Here is a 20,430-nt window from a genome sequence, read left to right as displayed (position 1 = left end):
GGACTTTGTCTGAACTATTGAGGATCGCCGGTGACACATATTTACTTCTTTCGGCATGGCTCGGAGCAAGGGCCTGGCAGAACCACACCGCTTGTAAACTCAGCTAGTCCCTTTCTGGACATCAGCATTCGCGATTTTTGTCTTCTCCGATCTGAAAGTGCTGATGCCCCCATTTGCCATTACATTCGCATCAGACGGGTTATTCGCTGTCGGAGTACTCAGCAACCCTGTCTTTTGAAACAATAATCGTTCTCAATTTTCTGCTCACAATCATACGATGCCTCCGCGGTTACGATTTGCAAACGCACGGGTTCCTCAACCCCGGTGCCAAAGGCTCCTCTACCAATTCGACATCCCTACCTCAATTCGATATGCGAGTACAGTGACGACTCCTGCTCCCTTGGTCGAGCAAATGACCATCTCTCCGGCTCCAATTGCCCGATTTCCTCCCTCTCAACCGCCTTCTCACCGCAGTCCCGAGCAACGACGCTCTCAACTTCTCCGACAATACACCTCCCTTATTCGCACCACACCTCTCATGGTCTTCCTTCAACATGATAACCTTCAGTCAGTAGAATGGGCTGCTATCCGACGAGAACTGAGCAAGGCAATGGAAAAAGTGGACGCGAAAATTGCTTCAGAAGACCGCACCGTCCCAGCGCTGGCGCCCCATATCAAGGTCCAAATTATCCAGACCAGCATCTTCGAAGTTGCCCTTCGTATCGTGGAGCACTTCCGACCCTCGCAATCGACCATTGAAAAGGGCAAGCCCCCTAGCGCAGTCGACCCGGCTACACAGACATCCTCCGAAGTCTTGCTTTCCGGATCCAGAGACGACCCGACATTGACACATGACCTTTCGCGTGCCGCGCAGGCGGCCGTCCGCAATCTGAAGGGCAAGCATGCTCTCTCCGCCGTTCTTGTCGGACCCATCGCCGTGCTCTCCTTCCCACACATGACCCCAGAGCACTTGCAGGCGGCCTTGACCGTTCTCGCCCCCAAGGCATTCGGCTTCCCTCAGCCCACCCGAAGAAAGAACCCAGAATGGCACGAATTCCCTGTTCAGAACGGATTGAGCAAAGTGAACGTTCTCGCTGCGCGCGTCGATGACAAGGTGTTCGACGTTGACCAGACGAAATGGGTCTCTAGCATTGAGGGTGGCATCGACGGCCTGCGGGCTCAACTTGTCATGGCTCTCCAGAGCATGGGATCCAGCCTCACGAACACTCTACAAGGAGCTAGCAAGAGTCTGTACTTCACTCTTGAGAGCAGGCGGAGTGTTTTGGAGGATGAGCAGAAGGAGGCGTCCGGCGAGACTGCTGGAGAGAAGAAGTCGGAATGAGCTACGGCTCGATGCTGGGTTGCATTGTATCATAAGGACCTGTATTTTTTGACACCATTGTAAAGATCATGATTACTTTCTAGAGGAGACCCTCTTCTTTTAGCCTGAATATCAAACTTCCTACACATTATAATCATCCTCTGGGCATCATAAACATGTATAAGCCACTCTCCCTGGTATCAAACAGCAACTTCTTCGTAACCCCCCATCTAATCCCTGTCATTATTGTCCTGCTTCTTCTGCCTCAGCATGAGCTTCGCATTCAAACCGACAACAGCCCTGACAAGATCCCAATCCCCATCCAAACCAACCCAATCCGTAACCAAGATTCCAGTCGACCAATCCGCTCCCTCCTTCTCACCATGCCTCCTGCACAGATGATCAACAGTGGCGGGATTCAACTTCTCTGCAATCTTTTCCGGCCAGGTCCCCAGCTTGAAAAAGTTACTTGCGCTCAGGAAGTTCACATAGAATGGATGAGCTTTGGTTGCGTCGGGTCCTGGAAGCTTACCAAAGGGGTAGCTTGTCTGGCCAGCGCGCTTGCAGTGCTCGGTAACAAATCTGATCTTCTTTTCGATGTTCTCGGTCTCGAGCACTTCGTAGAAGTCTTGGATGACGATTTGCCCGCTGGGACAGGTTGCGTTTTCGCAGTTGTCGGCCCACCCGGTTGCATTGATGCCCCAGCCTTTGCCGCCGTGGCTTTTCTTGAGGTCTTCGAGGATGTTGAAGCGGCGGACGAGGATGATCTTGCCGCGGGCTTCTCCAAGAGTGGGAATCTTGGGCTCCGTGTACCACCTGCTTCCGTTGCGGGCGTAATGGTCGCGGATAATGCGGCTGAGTTGCTCGTCGGTGTGCTTACCGGGTCCCTCGCGCTTGAGTGAGATGATGAGCGTTTCAGAGGGGTTGTGCTCCAGGAAATCGTTGACTTCGCGCTCGAGATCGCGGAAGTATTTATCTCCTGTCAGTGAGATGGGGAAGGTGCTGTGTACGAGAACAAGCTCGTCTTTGCCAGCATCTTCGGGGAATTTGGGCTGCACGCGAATGTCGAAGAATCGAACGCCATTTCTAAGCTGTTCTCGTGGGCCGACAGCCTGGCAGCGGACTGATGGGGGCGCGACATGGCAGGTTGGCGAGTTGTGTGTTCCCGGGATGGATAGAGACGAGAGCAGGGTGTCATCTTTAAGCTCTCGCATCCATGAGTTAAGGTTCGCAGATGAAAAGACAGCCAGGTGAGCTTCAGCCGGCGAGAAAATGCCAGTAAATCTGAGCTTCGCATCCTTGCTCAGCGGCTTCATTGTCGCAGTCTCGGTCGTAGGCACCGGGGTCTGAATTTGGTGCCGCTCGCCCTTTGACTCGAAGAACCAGCGAATCCTCTCCTTTTCCGAGTCAATGAAGGATCGGAGATCAGTGCGAACGGACTTGAAGGGTTCGATATGGATATCAACATCCTTGTGTCCGAAAGGCCTCGACTCTTCATCTATGGTGGCAACAGGCGCCTCAGCACGGGTAACATTGGTCACCAGCCTGGTGAAGTTCTTGGCTAGGGCACCAATATCAACATCACGAGGCTTCTCAGGGGCGCGAAAGCGTTCAATGCGCTTCAGAGTAATTGGCGTGGAAGAAAGGTTCCGAATGGTCAAATGTTCGGCCACCATGGTGATATTAGCTATCGCGAGCTACGCTTTCACGAATTGAATGGTCTGGAGTTGATTTGTGTCCACAGGTGTCGGCCTCGACAATTGGAGGGTGAAGGCTTGAAATTATATGTAGCTGGAGGGATGAAGCTCAGCTGTGGTCGAGTCTTTAGGCTCCAAAGATCCGTGGTTATTGTTGCACTAAACAGCCCACGGTGGGCGGGGCACCAATTAAGACGAGCAATTCCTTTCAGCCCAGTGTGATAAAACCTACCGGAAGGTTAAACCAACGCAGATCCGATCGAGATTGGTGAATCACGAACTGCTCTTGAAGCTGGACCTCCTTTTCCAGCTGATGGTGGGGGAGGGGCTGCTGTTGCTATGCCCGCATTCGGATAGCCTTGTATGAAGGCTCTCCTCCCTGCATTTTCAGACAGCAAGCTGATCATTTTGCATTTCATAATAGACAGATAACTCAAGCCTTGAAATTTCGAAACCCATTCTATCACTAACTCATAATCCACGGAGTAGATTTGCTTTTCTACGACTGTTGTCGTGGTTGCTGATTCAGCGGCTATCACATGATCGTGTAGAGGCATCTACTGTTCCCAAGCAATCTGCATCATGCATCCATCTCCACTTGTACTTCTCATGCAGCCAATGTCATTGTTAGATGAACCGACTATGGAATCATGTTCCGGTGCTCGCATTGTGACAAGTCTTATCAGAGAAAGGCTCATTTGCAGCGCCACGAGGTGACCCGTAAGCATCCTGAACTTGAACTCTGATTTCGCTCACCATTGACTGTCGAGTAGATACCGGCCAGGCCGCTTCTGCATGCCCTTTTTGCCAAAAGACTTTCTTGAAACCGTATATATCCCAATCTTGTATAGGATTGAAATATCTCTAACCATTATCTCATAGAGAGGTTGCTCGACGGCATAGCAAGAAATGTGCTATTGTACACAACCAGCAGCCTGTCCCTGCAGCTAGGCCGGGGAGGAAAAGGCAATCCTGCGATCAATGTTTTTCTCTCAAAAGAGCTTGCGACCTAAATACTCCATGCTCGCGATGCCACTCTACCGGAACGGCCTGCACTTTCGAATTGCAACCACTACCCTTAGGGGCTTCCAGCCCGGCAGACCTGCCCTTGTCTCCAGCTATACAATCTCCTAGCTCGAGGACAACTGACTCGCAATTTTCCTTTCTCAGACACTTCACAGACCCTTGTGTTGAAAAGGATAGGCTTGCTATTGGAACAACTGCAGAGTCTTCCGTCCGAAGGAATCTCGAAACCTTGTATTCCCACCTTGAAGACGCATTGATACCGCTCGACTCCATGGCGGGGTGGCTTGATGGGCTTTCACCCGCCGGTTCTTTCTTTCAGCCTTCCTTGATCACAGATGATATAATCCCCGCTGACTTTCTGATCTATGGTCCTACTCCTACGAAACTCTCTGGGCAATTGGACGAACTGATGCTCGAGCTTGTGGAAACCTCCAAGTCGATGAAGCCTGACGAGCTTGAGAACACGCAAACCCTACCTGAGGCTAGCCATTTGGCGTCAGTTTTGACGGTCTCCAGCATCGGCACCTTCATCTCTGTGTTTTTTCACTCTCTATACTGGCACCTCCCTGTTGTCCACTTTCCAACTTTTGATCCGGGCAATATTTCTAATCCTCTCCTGCTTTCAGTGTTCTTGGCGGGGGCTACTTATAGTGGTACATTTAATGAAGCAGCTCTACTGCCTGGGATTCTTGATGTGGCAGAAGAGTACATCTTCCGGAAAGTTACAGCCTTGTCTTCCCAAACTGCTGTGACGACAAATGAGCTCACTCGCCACGAACCTACGATTCAGCTAATCCAAGCTGCATTGATTATGGAGATGCTTCAGTTTGGACAGGAAAAACTTGAGACAAGGCGTCGAATTCGGATTATTCGTCATCCGAGCTTGGTTTCTCTTATGCGTTGCTTGGGGATGTTTCAACTGAAGCGGCCGGTGCCGCCCACGCTTGGTGACTCTGATGATATTAAATGGAGAGAAATGGTTGCGGAGGAAGTTTGTATACGGCTTGCATCTTGGGTCTTTCTTGCAGATGGGTTTCTTACACTCTGCTTCAAAAATCGCCCGACTTTATCCGTATTTGAGCTGGACTGCTCTTTTCCTTGGAGAACGGAATTGTGGGAGGCGGAAAATGTATCCATATTCAATCGCATTTTCAAAGAGCATGGAACTGAAATCCCGCTGCCGTCAATAAGGGACGCAATTCAGCTCCTACTCGAGAATCCGGGGGCTGGCCCTGTTTCATCCAGACCCTCGCTTTCTGCAGAGCATTTATTGATCATGATCTATGGTATGTGGCTTGATAACTCTATTTTGACATTTTCTGATATCATGACCGCAGCACTGAATTCCCTTGCTTTTATGGCGAGAGTTGACTTCTTCACGGTTCCGTTAGAAAAGATCAAATGCGCGGCGAACAACTGGAAGCAGATATGGGATCTCGTATCTGCGAACAACGAGCGGAAGCTACATCTCGGCTATCCGAAACACGCCGAGGAGCTTTGGCTCTTATTGACGGCCACCCTTGATCTCGCAAAGCTCGGAACGAATCACCCTTACTTGGACATGACAAGCGCTGCAACGGATGACCTGGGAAAATTAAACGAATTTATTAAATGGTGTACTCGATACAGAAGAGGCCCAATGCGCTAGGCATGGGATGACAAGCGTGGCGCCATTCCAAAATTAATATTACCAGGACATGGCACCTTATTCATCCTTATGGGCAGCCTGCGCTTGGAGATTCTCCCTTTGAATGAAACCGTCCTCTTTGGGCAGTCGGTAAGTGCCGCCCAGCCTATCCCACAGAGTCATGAACTGCCCATAGTTATAATTGAAGTACAAATGATGCATCGTATGGCACGCTGCCCCATTGACAATTGCGGAATGCGAAATATACTCGCCGTCGTCTATTGCGCGTCAGATTGTTGCCATTATAATCTTTCAAGGCACAGGCAGCACTTACGAATCAGAACCGTCCATACCGTGACGAAGACGAACAATCCTAAATAGGCGCTCTTTTGCAGCGGAAAGAGGAATGGAAAGATGTGATATGGAAGACTTTGCGCCCAGCCATCTAGAGGATGGAAGGCATAGCTTGCGAATGGCGTCGGCACGACCCATTTGTGGTGAGGCTTATGAAGCCAGCGATATACGAGCGGGTGGTGCTCATACCGATGAATCCAGTAAATACCGCAATCTGTGAAGGCCACAAACAGTGGATATTGCAGCCATGTATACGCGGGAAATGGAGCTTCGCTCGCGAAGTCGTATAATTTGGACCAACCACGTATCTCAGCGAGGAAAAAGGGTGCAGTGAGAACAGCGATAATGGGAATGGATGTCACGCCTTGCCGAACCTCTTGCCGCATCTGGTTTTTCAAGATATGTGGGTGTCGCAGGAGCCTCTTGTCGAACATCGTGTGATAGACAATCGTGCTACCGATGAGGTACATGGCTATGGCAAATATCCTGCGAAAGGAAGGCAACTTTAATCAGTACGTCCTTTTGCACTTTTGCACTGGATATGGGGTTTCGTACCAAGCAATCAAGAACAGAGATATTGACTGTCGTGCAATATTGTCCCGCTTCCATATGCTGGCCTCCACATACCGGGAAGGCCGTAAAGGAACGTACAGTCCAACATGTTGATTGTAAGTCCCTTGGATATCACCTGTACCTGGTTTTGACGCTGGCAAGACAGTTGCGTAAAGCCAGTCGAAGGCAAATGTGTCTAAAACGTCAAGAACCACGTCCATGGTGAGTATTGAATACAACAAAGTACTCCACAGGGGGCTTGTCTTATTTTCAAAAAGGAAGAAGAAATGTTTGTTCACGACTGCGACCCTTGTTCATTTTATACTGGGGTTTACCTACAGCGGGAAATACCTACACGGCGAATACCTCCCTACTTTCTCACTGTGGAATTCACCCACACGGGGAATACCTACTACCTAGATGCCGGTTAAGCCTGGGTCCGAATGGCTCGACTCTCTCCTGATATTTTTTGTACCCTAGGTAGATGAGGCGTAGCCATAATGTTCAAAGCCAGTGTCGCGACGCTATTCCAAATACCATCATATCCCTCCTACCTCCCGCGCGCCTCACTATAGCGCCGGATTTCAGCCTCCCTCACCTCATGGTCCCAAGCTTAATGGCCTTTCAGGTGCCCTTGCTGTTGGATGACAATCTTGCTTATTTGACCGATGGCAGCCTAGTTCCTGCAAAGCCTGATCGCTACCACGGCGCACGACACAGCCAGCTAGAGCCCGCTCTTCGAAAGCAGCTAAATAAACTGATTATGCCCTCACTGGACTGTAAACGCCCAGTGGCACCAAATTTTTTTATTGAGGCAACAGGCCATTATGGGTCTGTTCCTGTGGCTATTCGTCAGGCTTGTTATGATGGTGCGTTAGGGGCAAGAGCCATGCATACTCTCCAGCAGTTTGCGGACGGGGGTAGATGCAGATATGATAACAAAGCCTATACTATAGTTTGTACTTATCATATGGGACAGCTTGGGATTTACGTGACGCACCCTACAGAGTCCAGGAACCAAGGCCGTTCCACGGATTATGTGATGACCCAGGTTTGGAGGTGGTCTTTGGATGTTAGTCCAGAATTATATCAGCAGGGTCTAGCCGCCTACCGGAATGCCCGAGACCTGGCTAAAGAATTTAGGGACGACTTTATCAGGCAAGCAAATGGACGATTCACAGCGAGTCAAAAAGAATGCTCGTAACTCGGCAGGATCTGAGGAAACTACCTTAGTCAGTTGTGAGATGATGGTCGAGTCGGTTTTATGGTTGTTGAGCTGGTTCTTCTTTTTTTTTTTAAAGGCATTATGCATACCTATTGGATAGATTAGATGCGAAATATCGGGGCTGTAGCTAATCATGAGCAGTTTCTTGTGCTATAATAGTCCTAGATATTGCATCCTACCTGTTTTTACGCTATAATTTGCTCACAAGGTAAACGATTGAACCCGTTCTCATCATGATATACTTGAGCCAGCAGCACGTGATTTCTCTCCAACAGTCACCCCAGAATGCGGAGAGACCCACGTGATTGTCCGCTATGCGTCGGTTACAATCGGCGGTTAGATGCGCAAATGCGGGGAGATACAAGAAGGAGTCCAGGGAGTCTTTCTTGTCTTTCGAGGTCTTCCGCTGCAATTTCACCTTCTCGTAACATTGGACATGGCAATGAATATCCTACGCTGCAGTCGGGGCTTTTCTAGAGCCTGGACATCCACCCAATCCCGCACAGCCTTGAGCATTGTCCGATCGCCAACGATATGCCTTCCTCGGAGGAATTTCCACGCTGAGTTGGCGCTGAGTGGGATTAGATCACAGGTCTTGAAGGATGTTGGTGAAGGTGAGCTTCTACTTTTTGATGCCCTATTGCACCTTCATTTCCTGTTCAGCCGCTAATTCGTCTGCGGTTCACAGGGATAACGGAGGTTCAAATAATTCAGTGGTATGTGGAGGAAGGGGCCCGGGTTGAAGAGTGGAAGCCTCTTTGCCAATACCAGTCCGATAAAGCAGTTGATGATGTCGGTTTCTATTATACCTGGTCTGCTAGTCTGAGCCCGAGCTGATATATATATTAGATAACCTCGAGGTATGAGGGTATTGTGAAGAAGCTACACTTCCAAGCGGACGATACCGTTCCCACGGGAAGGGTAAGGATATACATTAATTGCTTGCCGCTCTTATAGCTACTAACAAGTTCTCCAAGGCACTGTGCGATATCGAAGTTGACGACGCGAAGTATCCCGAAGACCATCCTGCAGCGGCTTTGAGCCCAACACCCTCTCCGACACCAGTCACAACTGCCGAGCTAGATATAGAGCCCCAGCCACCTGCGCCAGTCACGACACCAACACCTTCAGACGCGACTAGAACTAACAATGTCCCGAAGTCGAAACACGCTGCGCTCGCTACCCCGGCTGTCCGAGGTTTGTTGAAGACGCTGAGCGTGAACATCGAAGACGTGACCGGGACGGGGAAGGATGGACGAGTGCTCAAAGAAGATATCCAACGATTTGTTGCAGCGCGGGACACTCCTACAGCGGCTCCAGTATTATCAAAACAGGAAGATACTGCCGTTAATCTAACGCCTATCCAATCCCAGATGTTCAAGACAATGACACGCTCACTGACAATTCCGCACTTCGGCTACGCCGACGAGCTCAGTATCAACAACATTACAGCTCTAAGAAGGAGCCTCGCCAACGACAAGACGGATCCGACAAAGATCACATTTCTCTCATTTGTTGTAAAAGCTGTGTCTCTCGCTCTCAACGAATATCCAATCCTCAATGCTAGACTAGACACTAGCAATGACAAGCTGCAACTAATCATGCGTCCAAGACACAATATCGGAGTCGCCATGGATACACCGCAGGGCTTAATTGTTCCTAACATCAAGGATGTCGGAAACCGCTCGATCCTGGAGATAGCCCAGGAGATCACACGCCTAAGTGCACTTGGAAAGGATGGCAAACTCACACCTGCTGACCTTAGCGGCAGCACCATCACAGTCTCAAATATCGGAAACATTGGAGGCACATACGTCAGCCCGGTGATTGTTGACAAGGAGTTGGCTATTCTTGGTATCGGGAGGGCACGAACGATACCTGTCTTCGATGAAGCTGGTCATGTAGCGAAGAGTGAGGTTGTGAACTTTAGTTGGAGTGCAGACCACCGGGTCGTGGATGGGGCTACGATGGCCAGGATGGCGAGTAAAGTCAAGGAGCTTATCGAGTCACCAGAGCGTATGCTCTTGAGTCTACGTTGATTGGATGGCTCTGGGGGAACTCTTCGTTTCGCTGTTTAGATGTACATAGATCATGATGAAATTACCTTTATCCAGAGTAACTTGGCCGAAGGCAGGCATGGAATTCGTTTCTGGTTAGGCGACCATTCGCAGGTGGCAGGCTGCAGCTTCCCCTCCGAACCCAAACACAACACAACACAAACAAATCCGTCGTCCTTCTTCCTCCTGCCCCTCCAGAACTCTGATTCTCGAAGCCTTACGAAAGCTCGTCATCATGGGTACCAGAGGCTTGGTTTTCATCCGTTGCAATGGTAGAATCTATGTCTACTATAACCATTGGGATAGTTACCCTGATGGCCTTGGAGACGCCATAATTGCTCTAATCCCCAAGGACTCTGAGAAATACCAAGGTGAGGACACCGTGTCGCCGAGTCTGTCATTTATCCGTCCTTTTATACACTTTCGTATAGCCCAAATGCCCAACCGTGCTTCTGCTCGGGCTCTTCGACCTTGTGATGTTCCTGATCTATGCTGACTCTTACCTTTAGAATGGCTGGAAAAGCTGCGACAAACGTATACCCGTCTCACTCATCAATTCGAGAGTCAGATCTTGTGTGTTTCTCCAGAATTCGGCCAGCCTGGAGGTTTGGCCTCACGTAGTGAGCGTTACACCCGGAGCTATCTCGCTTTAGACGACAGACTTGATGGGCCCCCAACTCAGACCCTGTTGGCTGATGATCTGAATATCTTCATTGAATGGACATACACTATCGACCTTGATCGTGAGCTTTTTGTGGTTGACCGAGCGGCTGCTTTCAAGCTTTCCATGATTTCACAGTATCCTGGTTGGGACAAATTCCTGGCTACAGACGCTCGTGGACGTCGGATCCTGGATAAGAAAACACCCCCAGACCTTGTGGGCACTCTTACCCACGACATCAAGGTCGATGAAGCCCTCAGGGAAGTGTACAGAACTTTCGCGATTGACCATGGGTTGCACAATATTGTGGATCTATCCAACTCTGTATCAAAGAATCCTTCACGAGAAGCTCTTCTTGTCAAGGCAATTTCCGCTGTTTGCGGCAATTATCGGGACCTCATCGACGGTTTCTACCCTGAGTGGACATCCGCATCTTTTGCCTTCCAAGAGATTGCCTTTGCCATCCTCTCATTTGCGGCTGGTGAGATTACTTTTAAATCTCCTCATGAGCTCAACAGATCATATTCAAGAGAGGGATTTTACCTACTTCCTAATACTGGTACAAATGGTCAACAAACACTACTTCCAAGGTTTCTCTATGAGTGTTGCAATCCTGGAGGTCGGCCTGGATCAGCTCCCCAGGGTAACCCGTTTTGGCTCGGGAATATCCTTGTTCTTGTGGCACCAAGAATCAATCTCGTGGATTTTAGCGAAGCCGCCATTGCTCAAGTAGTTAAGAGCGGCCTCAGCCAAGGGTTGACATCCTTTCGCGCTTCGGTCTTCTCAATTCTAAACTTTATTCTGCTTGATGTTCGAAAAGGCAAGAATGGGGTCATTCAGGTCACAAGATCGCCGATAGAGAACTTGGTATACTTTGATGATACGTCGTCAAAATTTGCCAACGGGCCGCGTTCTCACTGCCCAGAGCAAAAATCTTTTCAGTCCACTTCTAAGCTGCAATCGCAGGAGTGTGGACACAACGCGGAATTCGTCCAAGAAACTGAGGACGCTGAAGGAGCTGGAGTAGGTACTGAAGTCGAAACCACTGGATCCGGTGAAAACATCGGTGAACAAGAGGAGACCGAGGGAGGAAATGAAGAAGACGAAGAAGTTGAGCAAGATCTTCAACATGTGGAAGACGCAGATTATGACTCCTGCGACGATGTCGACATTTTCGACTTGAAAAGGCCCGATAACGCAGCTGGCCTGGCAGCGATCAAACTGATTCGTTTCTTCGACACCACCGCAAATCAACATCTGGCAACGACCAGATCGCGTGTCTTGCCCAATGAGATCTTGAATACAATCATGGAGTTTTCTGACCACCCGACGTACCTGGCCCTTGCCCAAGTATCGGCTTGCTGCAGGAATCTTTACTACCAAAACTTTCGGTTGAATGACGATTACGCCCTAGTACGTCAGGACTGTGACCCCTTGACTTCTTCTTTTACTTTGAAAGACTTGGCCACGGATCAAATCATGACCTCAACATTCGGACGCAAGGTTGACAGACGGTGCGGTCGTAATGGTAAGACCGAGGCAGAGGTTAACCTAAGCCCTATCATAGGAATAAAAAGTCCTAATAGGATGAGTATCTTGGACGCATGGCGCTTCACCCTCTCAGGCATTTTGCCCAAACGTCCTGCTTACGAAGGGAAAAGAGACATGCCAACTCAGTAAGTGCTAGCCTCACCCTCACAAAATTACACCTCACTCTCGAAATCACGATAGAGTTAGACTTACACGGACCGCTAGGGTCTCGTACCATTATTGCTCTCATCCCAACGGGCCTGAGCCTGAGAGACTTTTCAAACTAGCCGACTATCTCTACCCAGGATCTCTGGAAGATGCCTTTGGGCGCTATATCTTGAGCCTAGTTCAAGGAATGAGCCAGGGATTCAGCTATAGTCGCATCGACAATGCTCGATTCCCGTGCCTGCGGCCTTTGGGTTACAGGGAATTGGTGATGGAGCCTTGGTTCTGCAGCGGCCTACACATGTTCCTTAGACCTAAGCAATGCGAAACGGCAGAGGAATGGGCGAAGATGGTAGACTATGCCGTGACGAGACTCCGTGCCAATGAGGAAGAAACGAAGTACTATAACCCAGCCGTTGCAGGGGCACCTGTGGTCGTGGCATTCCACAGAAAAGTGAAGCTCTTTTATTACGTCTACGAACGTGCTAATCCTGTTGCGGTGACAGGTTCGTCACCTCACTGTGCAAAAATAGCAGAGAAGTGCACAGAGACAAATCCTCGTCGCCGCATCGTCAATCTAATTCCTGGTGATCAGCCTATCAGCCTTGATGACCAAGAGTCTCGTGAACTATTTGAGGTCTGGATCCGCTCTTTCTGCAGCGCGGACAGCAAGTTGGAGGCATGGGATCCTTTCAGTAACGCAATCGTGTCTATAGCTAGTTCGAGGAACGAGGATGACGAGGAAAAAAGCGACGGCTCCGAATGATGATGCCGAAGAAGGCGCGGAATGACCAAAGACGTCTCCAGCATCTGTTCTTGTTTGCTATGACCGTAGCGCTGACCATGACGCCACCGCGAATGCTCTTTGAGGGTTGAGGTGGCTCCGAGGTTGGCTTCTGTTCACAACCATAACGCTGTTAGAGTACCTAGCTTAATTTCCATCAATTGTGCTTATAGGCGATATCTGTTTAAGGGGAATCTCACCGACGCCGAATGGGCCAATCCAGAGAGCAATATACATTGGCGTAGGCTCTTATTAACCACAAAAGAATCAACACCTGAATACATGTTTTCTTCGAGGACGTATTTCAAGATTACGGACCTGCATCAGGCACTAAGCGTGGAGGGAATTCGAGACTGAGTATATAATCCAGTACGTTTGGAAAAGTAAAGTTATTTGACGAACTAGCAGGCTAGAAAGAATAGCAATCATCAAGATAGGGTAGAGACACAGCATACGTATACAGAGATATACATGTGTAGTGGTAGTAGGGGTATATGTCGGTAGGGTGATTCGGCTGATATCGTGCAGATGGACGAGCCTCTCGATAGCTCATTCCAAACCCGCTGCTGATTTTACTCCCATACAGCTGAAATGTGTGTATGTACATTGTTTTAAGCCGCAGGAGCAGGGACTGGCTGAGCAGTGATGGGTTGGCTGGCGCTGGCCGCAGCCTGGTTATTCGGGTGCTCCCTTCCAGGACCAGGGGTAGCAGAACCTGGGGGAAGCTGGTGATGTTGTTGCTGGGCGGCTTGCTCCATCTGAATCTGTTGCTGCCGGGCGACCTCAGGTGTAGGTGGGATTTCAGGAGCGAGACGGTGGAGGATGATTTCGGACTGTTTGAAGTAGCGACGAGCGTCTATGTATATGGGATGAGGGTTAGCGTGGGTTAATTCAAAGGGGAAAAATACAGTATGACGCAGGCGTAAAGTAAAAACCACCAGAGAAAAACTGGGGACAGTGGAGACCACCACGTGAGGGATACTAGCGTGGGGGTTCTCAGCCGGGGAGAGGCCGAGGATGGTGCCTGCGTGCACCCGAGCCGAAGCGACCAAACTTTGACTGGTCCGAGAACCGTCGTTCAATTGCCGACGGCTTTTGCTCTGTGATACAAGGCGTATTTCGTATTGAGCAGGGGCATTTTTGGCGGTGAGTAAGATACTCGGCGCCAACGCAGAGGATCAAAGCAAACTTCGAACATTGCATCGGACTTGCAGGAACGAGGAGATAAGGAAATCATGCGGGCATGGAAACACGTCAACGTACCTTCATCAATGAGCACCAAACTCAAATAATAACGTGTCGAGAACTTCATATTGACGTCCCGGAATGTGGGCGTTAAATCGAACCCACCGAGGAATAAACGGATCGGAATCGTTTCGCCTGTTGATGGTAAGAAAGGGTCAATCTCAAAACGGTTACCTTATTCTTCTCAGCATCTTAGAATCCTTGAGAGGATCCCTGAAGCAAATGAGGGCTTGTTTCAGGGCGACCGGCGGCTGAAAAGCATATCTAAGTAAGGGTGCGATGAGCTTACCTCGTGAGGGTGACCCGTCCATGATCTAGATCCGACCAAGCCAATCAGCATACATACTTTAAACAGTCACAAAGGCGATTCAATCACTAACCTCAAATCGCACTAATGTTTCGCTCTCATTGTACTCATTTGGTCGAGCTCCAGTCGTTTCTCGTCGGATAATTGATAGTTCCATGTGTTTGATCTTGAGACGCACGAGAAGGAAATAGATGCGCCCAACAATGACATCCTTGAGGTGATACTTTGACTTGGAGTATTCGAATTCGATATGCAGGCAGTCCTCAATACCAACGTCCATCTTGATCGGGCTGTTGGTCTCTGGGGGCATGCGGTATGAGTAGACCCATAAGTCCTTCTCTCGAATCACGTCCGCCATTCGCCTAGATACGGTCACTTTGACAAAGTATCGTAGCTTCACATTGATCCCATTGTAAGACTCGTACTGTTTCTCGACATTCTTGAAGTTGAAAGGGAAGGTTTGCGGATGCTGTAGCTCGCCGGGAGCTGCAAGTTCCTGGACCAAAGATAGGAATTCGTGGTGGTTGCCTCTATCATAGAATATCTCTGTACCGCCGGAAGTCATGTCAGCCTGCGGTCACGGCGATAGAAGTGATATAAGTCGTTCGCGACTTGCGCGCGCGACCGGATGAAGCCAGCTTGCTGTACCTATAGTCCCGATGAACTGCACTTTGATCCCTGTATGCTCCAGCCGTTTCCCGTCCTTAGGCCTGACAGTCACAGCACCCTTGACCGATTCTCCGTCCATGTAGAGGGGTACCTTCTCCCGGTGGCCTTTGTCCAGCTTCGCATCCACCATCTGGCGCTCATCGCCATCTTCCAGGACGATATCGATGTCGAGTGGGGTCGAGAAGAAGAGGGATGTCATGGTGAATGAACCGATGGGTGAAGACTGCTCTATATGTTATTGCACCAGATAGACAGAAGAGCCACAATGACAACAACAATGGCAGCTCGTAAGCTCAGATGAGCCCATGATGGTTGACGGCATCTCGCATTACTGCCTGGCGGTGGCATATCTGGATTACGTAAGTCGTGCGCCTTGGCCTGGCGAACAAGAGAGGAAACACACACATCAATGATCAAGCAGATCACACAAAAAGACCATCTCTTTGGGGACTTGGGGCAATCACTTCATGATTGGGCAAACCATCTCTGCATCTCTTGATATTTATCAAGTGTGACGAGGGCCTGATCTGACAAAAACCCAACGATGGCCCTCTTAAAATGCCAAGAACGGCCATGTTCAACTGGGGGTTTTCAAGACGAACAAATACGCCATACGGGGCCTGTTGATCATCTATCCACAGCAGATGACATAGAGATCCGGGGTTCTCCAAGCATGTAAGCTCCTCCAGGCTCCTCGCCAACCAGCTGGCATGTGCTCTTCAGCTCAGATGAAGGGTAGCAACTCGCAACCGAGTGTGGCTGTGAATCTCCGAGGAAACCGATTTCCGCTGCATGCTGCCGGGATGCTTTGGCTCCCATTTGGCAAAGGCATGCAGGAATACGACAGGATTGAAATTACCCCACGGAGCCATTCGTTCAGCTTACAAAATTGTTGCGGGATTCTCGTGCTTGAAGTTGCAGGTGATATGCACCTGAAGGATCTCAGGCTCTCAGCCGCTTAGCGGGCTTCCCCGGATTCAGCCACACCCAACTGCCACAATATCGGCCAATCATGATGGACCGGCTTCCGTATTCGATGGGGTTGGAAACTTGGAATTGGATGGCCGACTCCCGTCAGCTTCAGGCAACCTGGGGCTTCGGAAACGTGTGTCAGAAGAGCATGGCAGCTAGGATTGCACCCCTCTTTACTCGGTCCTGGAATAATCTGACCAGTCGTTTTGACCAGGATTCGAGATAAGGGAAAGCACGTTTGCGCTGGTGTCACTCTGACCGCAGCCACCACGAAATAGGAAAACTTTTGCAGGTTGAGCGAGATGTTGCTTCGACTGCCTGTGTTACGATATCCGTATGTCTCTCAAAATGTTTCAGGACATGAGATGAGTACTTAAGACTCAAGACTCAACAGGCCAGCATTAGCATTACGGCAAGTGGAGGCCCGATTCTTGCAGACGGCAACAGAAGGACATCATCATTACCGATCAGTGACACTGCGCCTAGAGAGCTCTGTGCGAAATATGGAGAAAACAGGCAAGTCTATTTTCCGCTCCTTTTCCAGCAACAAGTACGGCACTCCCAAACTTTTTCGTTTCCGAAGATATTCCATCAATACCATAGCTTCCCAATCAGGCATAGCGTGGGGGTATATAATGGCATCCTCACGATCTGAAAGCATATCTTTGACAATGATTGGTCTGTGAAAAGTTTCTTCCAACATGATGTTTTGGACTAATCGTACGCGGTACTGTACCTGCTCCATAGGTTACAGATCTCAACGGACTCCGTGGGATAATTTCGTTTTAGGCGAAGTACCTGCTTCGAGCCGGTTCCCCGGCTAATGATATTGTGACATCATAGACCGATTTCATCACGCCCACGGAGTCGCAGATGTTGAGGACTACCGTCAATTCTGATTATGTTGCGGTTGCCAAATGCATCCAATAGCCTCAACGGCTGGAGTACAACGCCGTGTTGGGCATCTCCTCACGTTACGACCGCTGTCGCAAAGCAGGGAGAATTGGATCTAGGATCATCCGCTAATAACCAGACCGCTGGACTCGTTTCCTCCATGTCTTTGTTTGTTCTCCCCCACTCTCCCCCACCGGCTGTATTCCCTTGGTATTCCCTATTTTCTGAGTCTTCAGGCTCCGATTCTTGTTGCCGTCGCAATTATTACATCGCCCAGAAAATGTATGGAGTTTGGAGTATACAAATATCGGCTCAGGACCCACTGGCGCAACCCGGCCCTGAGGCAAGTCTTTATTTAACCTAACTCTCGGGCCTTGACATCCTTTGCCCCTTCCTCCTGTACTTTTACCCTTAATAAGCCTTGCGCCCTTCTCTCTAAGCCTTGCGCAAACGAATCTCCTTTCTCAAGCAATCAACCTCCTCTCGATAGTGCCACAGCCGCATTCCAGATTTAACAGAACCCTGGTTGACTCCGAGATCCGAAACCTTCCCAAAGCTCTGTGCCTGCACCTCCCCGTCCACAAAACCTCACCCTTTTCATCCTCTGAAACCAAGAGAGCTTTCTTTCCCACACTTCTCAGAATGCTATCTGCCGGAGAGCGCCAACCCCACGCGGTTGTAGACCCATCTCGCACCAAAGTCTCAGCCCTTAGTCACACCACACCCACCACATCCGCCCCAATGCGCTCAGAACAAGTGAACGTACCACCGCAGAATCTCCAACATATCTGGGTCGTCACCGGTCCAGCAGGCAGCGGCAAAAGCACAGTGGGCAGATATCTCCAGCAGCAATTAGGTGTTCCTTTTCTAGAGGGTGATGATGTAAGTTCCCCATAACCCATTACCCACTTTGCAACCTACAGTACGGAGTAGTATGTACAGTATACAACCTCTGTACCCCCACGCTACTCCAACCCTTATCGGAAATCACATACTAACCCAACATTTTTGAAACGAATAGTACCACCCCGCCGCCAACAAAGATAAAATGTCCGCCGGCATTCCCCTCACTGACGCAGACCGCTGGGACTGGCTCATCGCCCTCCGCAGCGCCGCAACAACCCTTCTTTCTCCAGCCGCAGCCCCGGTACCTTCTTCCAGCACCACCAACAGCACAACCACAGCCCCATCAACAAGAACCCACCCGGCACCCCCAGGCGTCGTCGTCGCCTGTTCCGCGCTCAAGAAGAAATATCGCGATGTCATGCGCGTGGCCGCCTACGGCTCCCCCAATGTACGCATTCATTTCGTGTATCTGAAGCTCGACCCGGAAACGCTGTATAATCGTGTTTCGGCGCGGCAGGCCCATTATATGAAGCCCGAGATGGTGGCGAGTCAGTTGAAGGATTTGGAGGAGCCTGTGGGCGAGTGGGATGCGCTTACGGTTGATGTTAAGGGATCGATGGCGGATGTACAAGGGGAGGTTATAAGGGCTGTTGATGGGGTTTTGGCTGGGTATGCCGCCGCGGGGAGGTAAATCTGGTGAAGACTTGAAGGAGATGGGGGTTTTCTTGTCTTGTACAACTGACTCCAAATCGGATCAGGATTGCATGGGTTGGTGTTTGGTGTTATAATTCGTGATTCTGATTTCTTTTTAGCAGCGGGCGACATATCGAGTGATATACTCAGATACAATCAAAGAAATTATTCTACCTACGAAGCAAGCAATCTAGCTTATGCTGTACTCAAAAGCCCTAGTCCAACTTACGCCTAGATAGGATAGCGCAATTCTCATTCAACTCGTCCCAATTATGAGCCTCGAAGCAAGCCCTTCGGCTCAACTGAACAGCCTGCTGCGTCCGCTTACGCATTTCACTCTCATACTCATCCATAGCAGCCTTCGCGTCACCACCGGCGTAGATCTTCTCAATGGCCGCCACAAGATGGAGGGTATCAAGCAAGCCGTGATTCGCCCCTTCGCCACGGTCTAGATTCATCGTCAGCATCCATGATATCAAGTGAGCTCAGAACGCAATTACACATAGTCATCGCATGCGCCGCATCCCCTGCGAGCGTCACCCTGCCACCCCGATTATCCCAAAGTTGACCTTCCCAATCGGCAAGGCTTACTTCAACCACAGGCGTTCCGTCCGGAATCCTCTGCACAGCATTATATAGAGGCGCGACAAACCCCTCCGCTCGCTGCTTCATATTCGCTAGCCGCTCCGCATCCGATCCGTGAACTTCATCTCCAGGTCCCTTGACAGGCCAAGATATACAAATCTGTACACGGTAATCGTCCCGCTTCCCCAGTTCCGGTGTCTCAAGTATCGAGAACCAAAGGTATACACCTGTTTTCGGGTGACAGCCCTGGAAAAGTAACGGGTCCAGAGCTCGTAGCGGTGCCGCTTGCTCAGGAGAGAGGTCCACTGCCACGCCCGTGAAGCGGATAGGCAGTGGAGAATTCCTATATGCGTCTGGACAGAGGAAGCGGCGGGTGGGTGATTTGCTTCCTTCGACGCCGATGAGTAGGCTTCCTGGTTCACTAAAGCGTTTCCTTCCATCTGAGTCTTTCAATTCGACTCTTGGTTTTCCGTCAGCATTATCGAATGATATACTTTCGATATCACATCCCCAAATTACGTTGTCTTCAATCCCAGATAAAAGTGCCCTTCTTAGCCCCTCGCGGTTCACCCTCCATCGTTTGGATGGAGGGATGCGGAACTTCACGTCCCCGGATTCTAGGTTCAGGAAGAGAAAGTTTCCGGTGTCATTCTTTGCTATGGCAGGGTCTACCTGCGCATCTTGGATCTTGGTGAGTGTTGACTCTGGAAGGAGAGATTCGAGGTACGAGAGCGCCCAGTGGATGGTTATAGCCCAGCCTTGAGTGCGCGAGGATGGATTGGCGTCGCGCTCGTAGATTTGGAAGGGGATTCCTTTCTATACGTTTGTGTTGTCAGTCGAACAGCAAGCGGGATTATGTGAGATAGGGACGGGTAGAAAGTGAAGGACCGAAGTACCTGTTTCAATGCTTGGCCGAGGGTAAGGCCGACGAGACCGGCTCCGACTATGAGAATAGGGTCTTCCGGTGTGGCCATTTCTGAGGTTAGTCCTGCGGGTTGTGGTGGTCACATCAAAGCAGGGGTGAGCACGTGGTGGCTGGATGAGGGGAGGGGGAAAAAGGGTGGTGAGGTGAGCTGACGGAGGATATCTACCTATCATAGCCCACTGATGCTCAGAGTGCAGCCATCACTAGTTATGCATGTCGAGAGTCTAGGGTAAGAGCAAGTTTCGTGAAACCAACAAGAACACCTAGGTATATAAATTTCTATGGTATACTTGTA

General features: G+C 50.0%; 10 protein-coding genes across 10 annotated transcripts; 6 read left to right on the top strand and 4 right to left on the bottom strand.

Annotated features, from left to right (window-relative positions):
- Nucleotides 1–178: 178 nt before the first annotated feature.
- BJY04DRAFT_55132 (mitochondrial 54S ribosomal protein uL10m) lies at nt 179–1,447 on the top strand. The gene has a single exon (XM_073720623.1). The coding sequence runs from the start codon at nt 278–280 to the stop codon at nt 1,340–1,342; it is 1,065 nt and encodes a 354-aa protein (XP_073571378.1). The 5' UTR covers nt 179–277; the 3' UTR covers nt 1,343–1,447.
- BJY04DRAFT_55133 (phosphatidylinositol-specific phospholipase C) lies at nt 1,448–3,301 on the bottom strand. The gene has a single exon (XM_073720624.1). The coding sequence runs from the start codon at nt 2,995–2,997 to the stop codon at nt 1,552–1,554; it is 1,446 nt and encodes a 481-aa protein (XP_073571377.1). The 5' UTR covers nt 2,998–3,301; the 3' UTR covers nt 1,448–1,551.
- Nucleotides 3,302–3,668: 367 nt separating this feature from the next.
- On the top strand, nt 3,669–5,692 carry BJY04DRAFT_207381 (Zn(II)2Cys6 transcription factor; the record flags this gene model as incomplete). Its single annotated transcript, XM_073713851.1, has 4 exons — nt 3,669–3,738; nt 3,792–3,846; nt 3,901–5,330; nt 5,382–5,692. The coding sequence occupies 4 exons, from the start codon at nt 3,669–3,671 to the stop codon at nt 5,690–5,692; spliced, it is 1,866 nt and encodes a 621-aa protein (XP_073571376.1).
- A 57-nt stretch (nt 5,693–5,749) lies between these two features.
- Nucleotides 5,750–6,798, bottom strand: BJY04DRAFT_218011 (sterol desaturase family protein; the record flags this gene model as incomplete). The annotated part of the gene is made up of 3 exons (XM_073716213.1): nt 5,750–5,949; nt 6,006–6,511; nt 6,581–6,798. The coding sequence occupies 3 exons, from the start codon at nt 6,796–6,798 to the stop codon at nt 5,750–5,752; spliced, it is 924 nt and encodes a 307-aa protein (XP_073571375.1).
- A 52-nt stretch (nt 6,799–6,850) lies between these two features.
- On the top strand, nt 6,851–7,992 carry BJY04DRAFT_188352 (uncharacterized protein). The gene has a single exon (XM_073711202.1). The coding sequence runs from the start codon at nt 7,062–7,064 to the stop codon at nt 7,779–7,781; it is 720 nt and encodes a 239-aa protein (XP_073571374.1). The 5' UTR covers nt 6,851–7,061; the 3' UTR covers nt 7,782–7,992.
- A 213-nt stretch (nt 7,993–8,205) lies between these two features.
- BJY04DRAFT_188351 (putative 2-oxo acid dehydrogenases acyltransferase) lies at nt 8,206–10,012 on the top strand. Its single transcript, XM_073711201.1, has 4 exons — nt 8,206–8,416; nt 8,491–8,594; nt 8,652–8,723; nt 8,780–10,012. Exons 1-4 carry the CDS (start codon nt 8,239–8,241, stop codon nt 9,839–9,841), a joined length of 1,416 nt encoding a protein of 471 aa, XP_073571373.1. The 5' UTR covers nt 8,206–8,238; the 3' UTR covers nt 9,842–10,012.
- Nucleotides 10,013–10,022: 10 nt separating this feature from the next.
- BJY04DRAFT_55039 (uncharacterized protein) lies at nt 10,023–13,210 on the top strand. Its single transcript, XM_073720622.1, has 3 exons — nt 10,023–10,230; nt 10,369–12,196; nt 12,276–13,210. Exons 1-3 carry the CDS (start codon nt 10,095–10,097, stop codon nt 12,979–12,981), a joined length of 2,670 nt encoding a protein of 889 aa, XP_073571372.1. The 5' UTR covers nt 10,023–10,094; the 3' UTR covers nt 12,982–13,210.
- Nucleotides 13,211–13,357: 147 nt separating this feature from the next.
- BJY04DRAFT_55020 (vacuolar protein sorting-associated protein 26) lies at nt 13,358–15,702 on the bottom strand. Its single transcript, XM_073720620.1, has 6 exons — nt 15,626–15,702; nt 15,200–15,570; nt 14,625–15,097; nt 14,534–14,558; nt 14,263–14,379; nt 13,358–13,855 (listed from the first exon to the last, which is right to left on the bottom strand). Exons 2-6 carry the CDS (start codon nt 15,417–15,419, stop codon nt 13,611–13,613), a joined length of 1,080 nt encoding a protein of 359 aa, XP_073571371.1. The 5' UTR covers nt 15,420–15,570; nt 15,626–15,702; the 3' UTR covers nt 13,358–13,610.
- Nucleotides 15,703–17,589: 1,887 nt separating this feature from the next.
- On the top strand, nt 17,590–18,831 carry BJY04DRAFT_55036 (gluconokinase). Its single transcript, XM_073720621.1, has 2 exons — nt 17,590–17,968; nt 18,108–18,831. The coding sequence occupies exons 1-2, from the start codon at nt 17,729–17,731 to the stop codon at nt 18,621–18,623; spliced, it is 756 nt and encodes a 251-aa protein (XP_073571370.1). The 5' UTR covers nt 17,590–17,728; the 3' UTR covers nt 18,624–18,831.
- BJY04DRAFT_188335 (FAD-dependent oxidoreductase) lies at nt 18,805–20,241 on the bottom strand. The gene is made up of 3 exons (XM_073711200.1): nt 20,107–20,241; nt 19,126–20,026; nt 18,805–19,073 (listed from the first exon to the last, which is right to left on the bottom strand). The coding sequence occupies exons 1-3, from the start codon at nt 20,182–20,184 to the stop codon at nt 18,841–18,843; spliced, it is 1,212 nt and encodes a 403-aa protein (XP_073571369.1). The 5' UTR covers nt 20,185–20,241; the 3' UTR covers nt 18,805–18,840.
- Nucleotides 20,242–20,430: the final 189 nt, after the last annotated feature.

Source organism: Aspergillus karnatakaensis, assembly GCF_047715665.1.
Source record: "Aspergillus karnatakaensis strain CBS 102800 unplaced genomic scaffold BJY04scaffold_23, whole genome shotgun sequence".
Classification (NCBI taxonomy): Eukaryota; Fungi; Ascomycota; class Eurotiomycetes; order Eurotiales; family Aspergillaceae; genus Aspergillus; species Aspergillus karnatakaensis.
The sequence above is the reverse complement of the archived record's forward strand: the minus strand, read 5'-3'. Positions and strand labels throughout refer to the sequence as shown.

Excerpts from the sequence above, each read along its gene's own strand:
- BJY04DRAFT_188335 (XM_073711200.1), bottom strand. The coding sequence starts at position 20,184 with ATGGCCACACCGGAAGACCCTATTCTCATAGTCGGAGCCGGTCTCGTC. Across the intron at positions 20,027-20,106 it reads TCGGCCAAGCATTGAAACAG|AAAGGAATCCCCTTCCAAAT; the intron begins GTACTTCGGTCC and ends ACAAACGTATAG. Across the intron at positions 19,074-19,125 it reads GGCGCATGCGATGACTATGT|ACCGTGGCGAAGGGGCGAAT; the intron begins GTAATTGCGTTC and ends CGATGAATCTAG.
- BJY04DRAFT_55020 (XM_073720620.1), bottom strand. The coding sequence starts at position 15,419 with ATGACATCCCTCTTCTTCTCGACCCCACTCGACATCGATATCGTCCTG. Across the intron at positions 15,098-15,199 it reads GCAGTTCATCGGGACTATAG|AGATATTCTATGATAGAGGC; the intron begins GTACAGCAAGCT and ends CCGGCGGTACAG. Across the intron at positions 14,380-14,533 it reads GGACGGGTCACCCTCACGAG|GCGAAACGATTCCGATCCGT; the intron begins GTAAGCTCATCG and ends TACCATCAACAG.
- BJY04DRAFT_55039 (XM_073720622.1), top strand. The coding sequence starts at position 10,095 with ATGGGTACCAGAGGCTTGGTTTTCATCCGTTGCAATGGTAGAATCTAT. Across the intron at positions 10,231-10,368 it reads GGACTCTGAGAAATACCAAG|AATGGCTGGAAAAGCTGCGA; the intron begins GTGAGGACACCG and ends TCTTACCTTTAG. Across the intron at positions 12,197-12,275 it reads AAAAGAGACATGCCAACTCA|GGTCTCGTACCATTATTGCT; the intron begins GTAAGTGCTAGC and ends ACGGACCGCTAG.
- BJY04DRAFT_188352 (XM_073711202.1), top strand. The coding sequence starts at position 7,062 with ATGAGGCGTAGCCATAATGTTCAAAGCCAGTGTCGCGACGCTATTCCA.
- BJY04DRAFT_55036 (XM_073720621.1), top strand. The coding sequence starts at position 17,729 with ATGCTATCTGCCGGAGAGCGCCAACCCCACGCGGTTGTAGACCCATCT. Across the intron at positions 17,969-18,107 it reads CTTTTCTAGAGGGTGATGAT|TACCACCCCGCCGCCAACAA; the intron begins GTAAGTTCCCCA and ends TGAAACGAATAG.
- BJY04DRAFT_55132 (XM_073720623.1), top strand. The coding sequence starts at position 278 with ATGCCTCCGCGGTTACGATTTGCAAACGCACGGGTTCCTCAACCCCGG.
- BJY04DRAFT_55133 (XM_073720624.1), bottom strand. The coding sequence starts at position 2,997 with ATGGTGGCCGAACATTTGACCATTCGGAACCTTTCTTCCACGCCAATT.
- BJY04DRAFT_188351 (XM_073711201.1), top strand. The coding sequence starts at position 8,239 with ATGGCAATGAATATCCTACGCTGCAGTCGGGGCTTTTCTAGAGCCTGG. Across the intron at positions 8,417-8,490 it reads CTTGAAGGATGTTGGTGAAG|GGATAACGGAGGTTCAAATA; the intron begins GTGAGCTTCTAC and ends TGCGGTTCACAG. Across the intron at positions 8,595-8,651 it reads CCGATAAAGCAGTTGATGAT|ATAACCTCGAGGTATGAGGG; the intron begins GTCGGTTTCTAT and ends TATATATATTAG.